A 12,454-nucleotide genomic window follows, 5' to 3' on the forward strand; every position below is an offset into this window, starting at 1 on the left:
ATAGCAGGAGAACGGAGCGGCGCCTGGGGATAATAGTAAGTGCAGTGAGATCCCCGGGCGCCGCTCTCCATGTCTGTAGTCTTAGGTCAGAGAGTCATAATCAGTGAAAGGTCCTCTTTAATCAACGTAGGAGACAGTTACAGTATGTGCCTGGCTGGGGCTGCAGGCGCCCTCCTGAATTCAACTATATTGCCGTCATCAGGAGGAGGATATCCTTCATGCTGTGGTGTGGGCGGCAGTATTTTGTGCTGCGCTGTGGTATTTGTTTCCTGCCTACTTGTGTTGGCCCAACCTACCACATGGGGCCACTTTTAGTTTTTTTCCAGGGCCACTAAGTTCCCAGTCGGCCCCTGACCACCCTAGCAGTAGCACTGGGGCGGCAGGGATTACAGGAGTATTGTGGGGGTTTACTACATTTGCTGCTACTTTCATCCTGCCAACAACTGGTTATTGTGCTTGGCAGCACTTACAGACATCACGTGATGGGTGATAAGCGTTAGTTGGGAATGGCACTACCAGCCCTCGAGAACACCCAACGCTCACGTTTTCAGGTTTTCCTTAGTACTGAACTGGTAAGCACGACCTGCTCTCGCTCTGTTCCGTGCCTGCCGTATATTATAGCAGTCTGTAATACACCAAACTAAGTATGCTTAGAGATGCAGAAATACCTTGTGAATTTGCCCAGGTATTATCCACAGGATTCAGTACTAGGGGGGCTCCACCAAATTTTGCATAAGCCTAGAAGATAAAGAGAGGACAGTTAGGAACATGTAAATAGCATCAGTGTTCATAGTTACAATGCACATGTTGGTAGGTATGCCACAGTGGATGATGTCCCACAGCAGCTCTGGTGCCATAGGGGTTTTGGGGGCCAGTAATATTGCATCAACCTTTAGAGAGGTTGTCAAGGGAGAGGAAATTCGGGCTCAGAATAGGGTAAGGGATATTCATCACACCAATCCCATGCCGCTGCCGTACCAACGCTTACCCCATCCACACTGGACTCTGCTTCCTGGTCCTATCTCCACACATAGGAAATGCCTGGAGATACTCAGCAAGTCACTGGATTGTAGGCTTATATCTCACTATCGTGTTTGGCCCAGGAAACGCGCTGTGCGTGATGGCTTCATTTCCACGACCGAACACCTGAACTCACTGCATCCTAATGACTTATGGTGCTGAGAGCTCCTGCCTGACCATAGGTCTACCCAGAGGTCGCAATAACACCTGTACAAGTGCCTATGATGCTTATTCAGGCCATTTTACTCCCTGGAAAAAGTCTAAGGAATACCAATACGCCTTAGACTTTTCCCCCACATTCATCAGCGCAGTGAGCGCTGTGAACGGCAGAGGCAGCGCAGCGATGCTGCCTGTGCCTGAAATAACCAATAACAAAGATCCTTACAGAGCCAGAGCGATACAAGCCGGCGGGAGCTGGAAGGAGGAGGGGACGACTCCCAGGGGTGGCTGTAGTAAGGAGAGCGAGGCACGCTGCCCAAGGACTCCGGGAAACATGATAGGGCCGCTGAAGAGCTAAGGATCTGCGGACTCATAAAACTGGTCCACGGTCTGAGAGAAGAGCGGGCTGGGGGGTGGCACAGTTGTGGACGTGAAAAGCTCAGTCTGTCAGTCTTCAAGTGAGTAATTCCCCCCCCTCACCAATCATGGTTCCGTCCAGTCTCCCAGTTCTCTGCTCCCCCCCTCCTCCTGTCACCCCACTAGTGACCCTGCTCCCCCCTCCTCCCGTCACCCCACTAGTGACCCTGCTCCCCCCTCCTCCTGTCACCCCATTAGTGACCCTGCTCCCCCCTCCTACTGTCACCACACTAGTGACCCTGCTCCCCCCTCCTACTGTCACCACACTAGTGACCCTGCTCCCCCCTCCTCCTGTCACCACACTAGTGACCCTGCTCCCCCCTCCTCCTGTCACCCCACTAGTGACCCTGCTCCCCCCTCCTACTGTCACCCCACTAGTGACCCTGCTGCCCCCTCCTACTGTCACCCCACTAGTGACCCTGCTGCCCCCTCCTCCTGTCACCCCACTAGTGACCCTGATCCCCCCCTCCTCCTGTCACCCCACTAGTGACCCTGCTCCCCCCTCCTCCTGTCACCCCACTAGTGACCCTGCTCCCCCCTCCTCCTGTCACCCCACTAGTGACCCTGCTTCCCCCTCCTCCTGTCACCCCACTAGTGACCCTGCTCCCCCCTCCTCCTGTCACCCCACTAGTGACCCTGCTCCCCCCTCCTCCTGTCACCCCACTAGTGACCCTGCTCCCCCCTCCTCCTGTCACCCCACTAGTGACCCTGCTCCCCCCTCTTCCTGTCACCCCACTAGTGACCCTGCTCCCCCCTCCTCCTGTCACCCACTAGTGACCCTGCTTCCCCCTCCTCCTGTCACCCCTAGTGACCCTGCTTCCCCCTCCTCCTGTCACCCTAGTGACCCTGCTCCCCCCTCCTACTGTCACCCCACTAGTGACCCTGCTTCCCCCTCCTCCTGTCACCCCACTAGTGACCCTGCTCCCCCTCCTACTGTCACCCCACTAGTGACCCTGCTCCCCCTCCTCCTGTCACCCCACTAGTGACCCTGCTCCCCCCTCCTCCTGTCACACCACTAGTGACCCTGCTCCCCCTCCTCCTGTCACCCCACTAGTGACCCTGCTCCCCCTCCTCCTGTCACCCCACTAGTGACCCTGCTCCCCCCTCCTCCTGTCACCCCACTAGTGACCCTGCTCCCCCTCCTCCTGTCACCCCACTAGTGACCCTGCTCCCCCTCCTCCTGTCACCCCACTAGTGACCCTGCTCCCCCTCCTCCTGTCACCCCACTAGTGACCCTGCTTCCCCCTCCTCCTGTCACCCCACTAGTGACCCTGCTCCCCCCTCCTCCTGTCACCCCACTAGTGACCCTGCTCCCCCCTCCTACTGTCACCCCACTAGTGACCCTGCTCCCCCTCCTCCTGTCACCCCACTAGTGACCCTGCTCCCCCCTCCTCCTGTCACCCCACTAGTGACCCTGCTCCCCCCTCCTCCTGTCACCCCACTAGTACCCTGCTCCCCCCTCCTCCTGTCACCCCACTAGTGACCCTGCTCCCCCCTCCTCCTGTCACCCCACTAGTGACCCTGCTCCCCCCTCCTCCTGTCACCCCACTAGTGACCCTGCTCCCCCCTCCTCCTGTCACCCCACTAGTGACCCTGCTCCCCCCTCCTCCTGTCACCCCCACTAGTGACCCTGCTCCCCCCTCCTCCTGTCACCCCACTAGTGACCCTGCTCCCCCCTCCTCCTGTCACCCCACTAGTGACCCTGCTCCCCCCTCCTCCTGTCACCCCACTAGTGACCCTGCTCCCCCCTCCTCCTGTCACCCCACTAGTGACCCTGCTCCCCCCTCCTCCTGTCACCCCACTAGTGAGCATATACAAGCATGTTTTTCAAGCTCACCATATCTTTTCCCATGCACGGAACAGACCGGACCAGTTCTCACTTGAAGTTCCAGCATTCAGGATAAAACCTAGATGTTTTCTTTATCCATAATGGTCCCAATTCACATACATGGACAGCTTCTCCCTCCACCGCTAGGTTGACGTGTTTCTGACTTGTTAGTCAGAAACATGTCAGAGGAGTATTTTTACTCTTCTGGAAAAAACGTAGTGCGACCTCTGGGTCTACCGTACTGTAGTCATATGATACCATGAATACAGTAGATGGTCAGGCATCATAAGATCCGAAGTCGCTTCACTCAAAGCTTCAGTTTCTACATACAGCATTAAAACGTACGACCTCCGACGAGGCGAAGTCACTTATTCCCATAGTCTCTGTATTTGATTTTTAAACTGAAAAAAACATTTTAAAACTTGGATCCGAACTGGGCTTCAGTTCCGAGGTACCAATCGACTTTGCCTCTGCGGCGGCCGTACATTTTAATGCTATATGGAGACTGATCTCCGTACAGCATTAAACCGAAGTTTTGGGTGAAGCGACTTCGGATCTAGGATCTAAAACTCGTATCATAAGTCATGATGATGCTACGAGTTCGGGTTAGACGAGCAGTGTTCAGTCCAGTAAATGCGGCCGTCACATGGAGCCTGTTTCCCAAAGCTGAACACCCTGATGTGACTTATTTTTTTTGTGCATATTGAGCCCTCTTCCAAGACCTGCATTTATCTCCCGAGCAGAACAAGAGCACGCCGAGTATGCGCGGATTTCCTCGATTCATTTGTAGGGGAGTCCTGAAAACAGCCGAGTGCTGGATCGGTTATTTCCATTACTTCCATAGAAGTGAATGTAGCAGTGGTCACGCTAGCACGTTGTGCTCTCCCTTCATTTCTATGGGACTTCCGAGCGCTCCCATAGAAATGAATGGAGGACGGCTGCGCCCTCAAACTTTGGGAGCTCCATTCTAGAGATAGGAGCAGGTCCCAGAGGTGGGCTCAATATGCCTAAAAAAATAGGTCTAATTTCACATCAGGGAGTTCGGCCTGGGAAACAGGCTCCATGTGACGGCCGCATTTCCTGGACTGAACACTGCTCGTCTAATCCAACCTGACAATGGTGGCATACCCTAGCGTTCACGGTGAGACAACCCTTTAATGAATTCCCCCCCCCCCCCCCCCCCCCCCATCTTAAGGAGAGTTGATCTAAATGTACAGTCGTGGCCAAAAGTTTTGAGAATGACACAAATATTAGTTTTCACAAAGTTTGCTGCTAAACTGCTTTTAGATCTTTGTTTCAGTTGTTTCTGTGATGTAGTGAAATATAATTACAAGCACTTCATACGTTTCAAAGGCTTTTATCGACAATTGCATGACATTTATGCAAAGAGTCAGTATTTGCAGTGTTGGCCCTTCTTTTTCAGGACCTCTGCAATTCGACTGGGCATGCTCTCAACCAACTTCTGGGCCAATTCCTGACTGATAGCAACCCATTCTTTCATAATCACTTCTTGGAGTTTGTCAGAATTAGTGGGTTTTTGTTTGTCCACCCGCCTCTTGAGGATTGGCCACAAGTTCTCAATGGGATTAAGATCTGGGGAGTTTCCAGGCCATGGACCCAAAATGTCAATGTTTTGGTCCCCGAGCCACTTAGTTATCACTTTTGCCTTATGGCACGGTGCTCTATCGTGCTGGAAAATGCATTGTTCTTCACCAAACTGTTGTTGGATTGTTGGAAGAAGTTGCTGTTGGAGGGTATTTTGGTACCATTCTTTATTAAAGGCTGTGTTTTTGGGCAAAATTGTGAGTGAGCCCACTCCCTTGGATGAGAAGCAACCCCACACATGAATGGTCTCAGGATGCTTTACTGTTGGCATGACACAGGACTGATGGTAGCGCTCACCTTTTCTTCTCCGGACAAGCCTTTTTCCTGATGCCCCAAACAATCGGAAAGAGGCTTCATCGGAGAATATGACTTTGCCCCAGTCCTCAGCAGTCCAGTCACCATATTTTCTAAAGATCAATCTGTCCCTGATGTTTTTTTGGGAGAGAAGTGGCTTCTTTGCTGCCCTTCTTGACACCAGGCCATCTTCCAAAAGTCTTCGCCTCACTGTGCGTGCAGATGCGCTCACACCTGCCTGCTGCCATTCCTGAGCAAGCTCTGCCCTGGTGGCACTCAGATCCCGCAGCTGAATCCTCTTTAGGAGACGATCCTGGCGCTTCCTGGACTTTCTTGGACGCCCTGAAGCCTTCTTAACAAGAATTGAACCTCTTTCCTTGAAGTTCTTGATGATCCTATAAATTGTTGATTGAGGTGCAATCTTAGTAGCCACAATATCCTTGCCTGTGAAGCCATTTTTATGCAACGCAATGATGGCTGCATGCGTTTCTTTGCAGGTCACCATGGTTAACAATAGAAGAACAATGATTTCAAGCATCACCCTCCTTTTAACAGGTCAAGTCTGCCATTTTAACCCAATCAGGAGACGACGGCCCGGGAGGGCAGGGGGGAAAAGACGACGGCCCGGGAGGGCAGGGGGGAAAGACGACGGCCCGGGAGGGCAGGGGGGAAAGACGACGGCCCGGGAGGGCAGGGGGGAAAAGACGACGGCCCGGGAGGGCAGGGGGGAAAAGACGACGGCCCGGGAGGGCAGGGGGGGAAAGACGACGGCCCGGGAGGGCAGGGGGGAAAGACGACGGCCCGGGAGGGCAGGGGGGAAAGACGACCGCCCGGGAGGGCAGGGGGGAAAGACGACCGCCCGGGAGGGCAGGGGGGAAAGACGACCGCCCGGGAGGGCAGGGGGGAAAGACGACGGCCCGGGAGGGCAGGGGGGAAAGACGACGGCCCGGGAGGGCAGGGGGGGAAGACGACCGCCCGGGAGGGCAGGGGGGGAAGACGACCGCCCGGGAGGGCAGGGGGGGAAGACGACCGCCCGGGAGGGCAGGGGGGAAAGACGACCGCCCGGGAGGGCAGGGGGGAAAGACGACCGCCCGGGAGAGCAGGGGGGAAGACGACGGCCCGGGAGAGCAGGGGGGGGAAGACGACGGCCTGGGTGCGGGGAGAAGAGAAGAAAACGAGAGCTCAGGAACAGGGGGAAAACACAAGAGCCCAGGTGCTGGGAGAAGAACCTGACTGACAAGCCCCTCCTGTTAGTGTATAGGGGGCGCTCTATTACTAAAGACAAGCAGGGTGAAGAGAAGCCACACAGCGGACTCTTCTCCCTGTTTTTGAAGCGTTTTTATTTAAGGGCTCTTTCACACCTGCGTTATTGTCTTCCGTCGTCGGGGCTCTATGCCGGAAGAATCCTAATCAGGATTATCCTAATGCATTCTGAATGGAGTGAAATCCGTTGAGGATGCATCAGGATGTCTTCAGTTCCGGAACGGAACGTTTTTTGGCCGGAGAAAATACCGCAGCATGCTGCGCTTTTTGCTCCGGCCAAAAAAACTGAAGACTTGCCGCAAGGCCGGATCCGGAATGAATGCCCATTGAAAGGCATTGATCCGGATCCGGCCTTAAGCTAAACGTCGTTTCGGCGCATTGCCGGATTCGACGTTTAGCTTTTTCTCAATGGTTACCATGGCTGCCGGGACGCTAAAGTCCTGGCAGCCATGGTAAAGTGTAGTGGGGAGCGGGGGAGCAGCATACTTACCGTCCGTGCGGCTCCCGGGGCGCTCCAGAGTGACGTCAGGGCGCCCCAGGCGCATAGATGACGTGATCACATGGCACGTCATCCATGCGCCTGGGGCGCTCTGACGTCACTCTGGAGCGCCCCGGGAGCCGCACGGATGGTAAGTATACTGCTCCCCACTACTACTATGGCAACCAGGACTTTAACCCCTTAAGGACACATGACGTATCGGTACGGCATGTTTCCCGAGTCCTTAAGGACACATGACGTACCGGTACGTCATGTGTTGTTCCGATCACTGCCGTACGGCCGGCTGTGATCGGAACAAGGTGCCTGCTCAAATCATTGAGCAGGCACCTCGGCTAAATGCGCGGGGGGGTCCCGTGACCCCCCCCATGTCCGCGATCGCAACAAACCGCAGGTCAATTCAGACCTGCGGTTTGTTGCGCTTTCTGCAGTTTCTGATCGCTGCGGTCCCTGACCGCGGCGATCAGAAACTTTAGTGTGGCGAAAATATATATTTATCACCCCCCCCTGCACCTCTGAATGATTTTAGCCCGGTGGGAGGTGCAGGGGGGGTGTTGCGGGCGGTGGGGGCGGTGCGGGAGGCGGGCGGTGCGGCAGGCGGGATCGCGATCCCCCGCCCGCCTCCTATTGCGTAATCGTTGGTGTACAGTGGGTATACCAGGGTGCCAGCACATTGCTGGCACCCTGGTATAAACGGCTGACATCGGTGATGCGATGTCAGCCGTTTAACCCTTTCCATACAGCGGTCCGTACGGACAGCTGTATGGAAAAAGTTAACAGTAAGAGGGAGCTCCCTCCCTCTCCGATCGGGGGGCTGCAGTGCCTTTGCAGCCCCCCGATGGAGAGGGAGAGAGCCCCCAGAGCCCCGTCCTTACCCTTCCCCGTCTGCGCAGTTCTGACCATAACTGAGCAGACGGGGAAGGTTCCCATGGCAACAGGACGCCTGCTCAGGCGTCCTGCTGTCCATGGTGCTGAACAGATCTGTGCTGAAAGCATAGATCTGTTCAGTGTAAGTAAAATACAGTACAGAGCCCTATATAGAGTACAGTACTGTATTATACAGACATCAGACCCACTGGATCTTCAAGAACCAAGTGGGTCTGGGTCAAAAAAAAAGTGAAAAAAAGGTAAAAATCACATTTATCACTGATTAAAAATTAAAAAAATAAAATTCCCTACACATGTTTGGTATCGCCGCGTCCGTAATGACCTGATCTATAAAACGGTCATGTTACTTTACCCGAACGGTGAACGCCATAAAAATAAAAAAAATAAAAAAAACTATGATGAAATTGAAATTTTGTCCACCTTACTTCCCAAAAAAAGGTAATAAAAGTGATCAAAAAAGTCGCATGTACGCCAAAATTGTAACAATCAAACCGTCATCTCATCCCGCAAAAAATGAGACCCTACTTAAGATAATCGCCCAAAAACTGAAAAAACTATGGCTCTTAGACTATGGAAACACTAAAACATCATTTTTTTTGTTTCAAAAATGAAATCATTGTGTAAAACTTACATAAATAAAAAAAAAGTATACATATTAGGTATCGCCGCGTCCGTATCGACCGGCTCTATAAAAATATCACATGACCTAACCCCTCAGGTGACCACCGTAAAAAAATAAAAATAAAAACGGTGTAAAAAAAGCCATTTTTTGTCATCTTACGTCACAAAAAGTGTAATAGCAAGCGATCAAAAAGTCATATGCACCCCAAAATAGTGCCAATCAAACCGTCATCTCATCCCGCAAAAAATGAGACCCTACTTAAGATAATCACCCAAAAACTGAAAAAACAATGGCTCTTAGATTATGGAGACACTAAAACATTTTTTTTGTTTTAAAAATGAAATCATTGTGTAAAACGTACATAAATAAAAAAAATTGTATACATATTAGGTATCGCCGCGTCCGTGACAACCTGCTCTATAAAATTACCACATGATCTAACCTGTCAGATGAATGTTGTAAATAAAAATAAAAAAAACGCTGCCAAAAAAGCTATTTCTTGTTACCTTGCCGCACAAAAAGTGTAATATAGAGCAACCAAAAATCATATGTACCCTAAACTAGTACCAACAAAACTGCCACCCTATCCCGTAGTTTCTAAAATGGGGTCACTTTTTTGGAGTTTCTACTCTAGGGGTGCATCAGGGGGGCTTCAAATGGGACATGGTGTAAAAAAAAACAGTCCAGCAAAACCTGCCTTCCAAAAACCGTATGGCATTCCTTTCCTTCTGCGCCCTGCCGTGTGCCCGTACAGCGGTTTACGACCACATATGGGGTGTTTCTGTAAACTACAGAATCAGGGCCATAAATAATGAGTTTTGTTTGGCTGTTAACCCTTGCTTTGTAACTGGAAAAAAAAAATTAAAATGGAAAATCTGCCAAAAAAGTGAAATTTTGAAATTGTATCTCTATTTTCCATTAAATCTTGTGCAACACCTAAAGGGTTAACAAAGTTTGTAAAATCCGTTTTGAATACCTTGAGGGGTGTAGTTTCTTAGATGGGGTCACTTTTATGGAGTTTATAATCTGGGGGTGCATCAGGGGGGCTTCAAATGGGACTTTGTGTCAAAAAACCGGTCCATAAAAATCAGCCCTCCAAAAAACAAACGGCGCACCTTTCCCTCTACGCCCCGCTGTGTGGCCGTACAGTAGTTTACGGCCACATATGGGGTGTTTCTGTAAACAGCAGAGTCAGGGCAATAAAGATACAGTCTTGTTTGGCTGTTAACCCTTGCTTTGTTAGTGGAAAAAATGGGTTAAAATGGAAAATTTGGCAAAAAAATTAAATTCTCTAATTTCATCGCCATTTGCCAATAACTCTTGTGCAACACCTAAAGGGTTAACGACGTATGTAAAATCAGTTTTGAATACCTTGAGGGGTGTAGTTTCTTAGATGGGGTCACTTTTATGGAGTTTCTACTCCAGGGGTGCATCAGGGGGCTTCAAATGGGACATGGTGTAAATAAACCAGTCCATAAAAATCAGCCTTCCAAAAACCAAACGGCGCACCTTTCACTCTACGCCCCGCTGTGTGGCCGTACAGTAGTTTACGGCCACATATTGGGTGTTTCTGTAAACGGCAGAGTCAGGGCAATAAAGATACCGTCTTGTTTGGCTGTTAACCCTTGCTTTGTTAGTGGAAAAAATGGGTTAAAATGAAAAATTAGACAAAAAAATAAAATTCTCAAATTTCCTCCCCATTTGCCAATAACTCTTGTGCAACACCTAAAGGGTTAACAACGTATTCAAAATCAGTTTTGAATACCTTGAGGGGTGTAGTTTCTTAGATGGGGTCATTTTTGGGTGGTTTCTATTATGTAAGCCTCGCAAAGTGACTTGAGACCTGAACTGGTCCCTAAAAATTGAGTTTTTGTAAATTTCTGAAAAATTTCAAGATTTGCTTCTAAACTTCTAAGCCTTATAACATCCCCAAAAAATAAAATATCATTCCCAAAATAATTCAAACATGAAGTAGACATATGGGGAATGTAAAGTCATCCAAATTTTTGGGGGTATTACTATGTATTACAGAAGTAGAGAAACTGGAACTTTGAAATTTGCAAATTTTTCCAAATTTTTGTTAAATTTGGTATTTTTTGGTGCAAAAAAAATAATTTTTTTTACTTCATTTTACCAGTGTCATGAAGTACAATATGTGACGAAAAAAAAATCTCAGAATGGCCTGGATAAGTCAAAGCGTTTTAAAGTTATCAGCACTTAAAGTGACTCTGGTCAGATTTGCAAAAAATGGCCTGGTCCTTAAGGTGAAATAGGGCTGTGTCCTTAAGGGGTTAATAGCGTCCTGGGTGCCATAGTAACACTGAAAGCATTTTGAAGACGGATCCGTCTTCAAATGCTTTCAGTACACTTGCGTTTTTCCGGATCCGTCGTGTAATTCCGGCAAGTGGAGTACACGCCGGATCCGGACAACGCAAGTGTGAAAGAGGCCTAAGAGCTGCAGTATTTCAGAGTAAAGCATGGCTCACGGTCATGGCGACCTTGTCAGGATCCCGCTGATCTCTATCAGGTTAGGAGCTCATGGGTAAATGTGGAAGAGTTACGCATTCACAACCATGTCGCCAGGGATGATGGGTGACCTCACAGGTGACCATCCAGGCCAAGCCTCAAAACGCAACCTGCACAAACATCATATAACGTCATCACACCGATTACACAATAAGAGACTGGGGAGAACAGTTACTGGGGGAGAATGATCAAAACTGGTGTAAAGTAGAACTGGCTTAGTTGCCCATAGCAACCAATCAGATTCCACCTTTCATTTTCCAAAGGAGCTGTCAAAAATGAAAGGTGGAATCTGATTGGTTGCTATGGGCAACTAAGCCAGTTCTACTTTACACCAGTTTTATACATCTCTGACCTTGTGTTGGCAGCTAACCACCAGTATGGAGGAGGATGGGAGAATGTAACGTTTATTATTGTATGCCTCCCCACACAGCGACCTTCGGAGAGATAACGCTCCATGTGTATGGCTGACTACAGCTGTACATAGGGCTGCAGGGCCCGCACCAGGATGATGGGAGCACCTGTCCTCTGCTGTCACACTGACCGCCCAGCAGCCACTGCGACATCTCAAGGGGTCCCGGCGCTCTTACCAGCACAACTAGGCATTCGGGGTGCACGGAGGGGAGCCCCCAGTCACCACCCCAATACCTCAGCTCCATCACGGGGAGTCCCCGGGGCAAACCGGCCACAACAACGGAGCGTCGGTCCGGAATTTCCTGCCGTAGACTGAACCTCACAAAGCGTCCATCCCCCGGAGGGGCGGAGCCACGCCATTACATACATCGCAAAGGAGCCCTGCTGAGCCCCGCCCACTACGGGAAAGCAGCAGAGGTAAACATTCATAGACCACGCCCACTCCGTACATTGTTTTACCCGCCCACTACCAGGAAGGCTTCCTGCCCGGCTGCCCGCATCGATGACGTCATTCAGAAGCTTCTTCCTGACACTAGGATTCAGAATGATGACGACATTCTCCAGAGTTTCAGGCTATGGACAAATGACTGTATTCATGTATTGGGTTCTCCCAATCAGTTTTGCTTCTTATTTTTCGTAATGGCTGGAGCCCTCTCTATCAAATCCTTTTATACAACGTTTTGTGCTTTGTTGGCGTTATTGTAAAATGTGCAATAATAAGGCAAGAATTAGTGTGACTTTTTACTATTATTAATAATCATAATAAATTGTATGACTAATAACAATAATAATAAAAAGTATTAATAATCATATATAATAAATAGTACTACCACTATTAATAATAATAATAGCATCATTTTGAATATTACTTTATTATTTTTTATAATTATAATATTACCAATAGCAATAATGAATAGTACTAATA

General features: G+C 49.9%; 1 protein-coding gene across 3 annotated transcripts in view; it reads right to left on the reverse strand.

The window, feature by feature from the left end:
* Positions 1-12,190, reverse strand: part of MTX3 (metaxin 3) — a 46,091-nt gene extending 33,901 nt beyond the window's left edge. For 2 of the 3 annotated variants that reach the window (XM_044292162.1, XM_044292146.1), the window contains exons 1-2: positions 11,764-12,190; positions 669-738 (exon numbers count right to left, since the gene is read on the reverse strand). In XM_044292162.1, the coding sequence (XP_044148097.1) occupies positions 669-738; positions 11,764-11,958 (265 nt within the window). In that variant the 5' untranslated portion in view covers positions 11,959-12,190. Of the gene's footprint in view, positions 1-668; positions 739-11,705 lie in introns of all 3 variants that reach the window. The other variant, XM_044292153.1, reaches the window with a different exon arrangement.
* Between the last annotated feature and the right edge of the window lie 264 nt (positions 12,191-12,454).

Source organism: Bufo gargarizans, chromosome 1 (genome assembly GCF_014858855.1).
Source record: "Bufo gargarizans isolate SCDJY-AF-19 chromosome 1, ASM1485885v1, whole genome shotgun sequence".
In the NCBI taxonomy this organism is placed as follows: domain Eukaryota; kingdom Metazoa; phylum Chordata; class Amphibia; order Anura; family Bufonidae; genus Bufo; species Bufo gargarizans.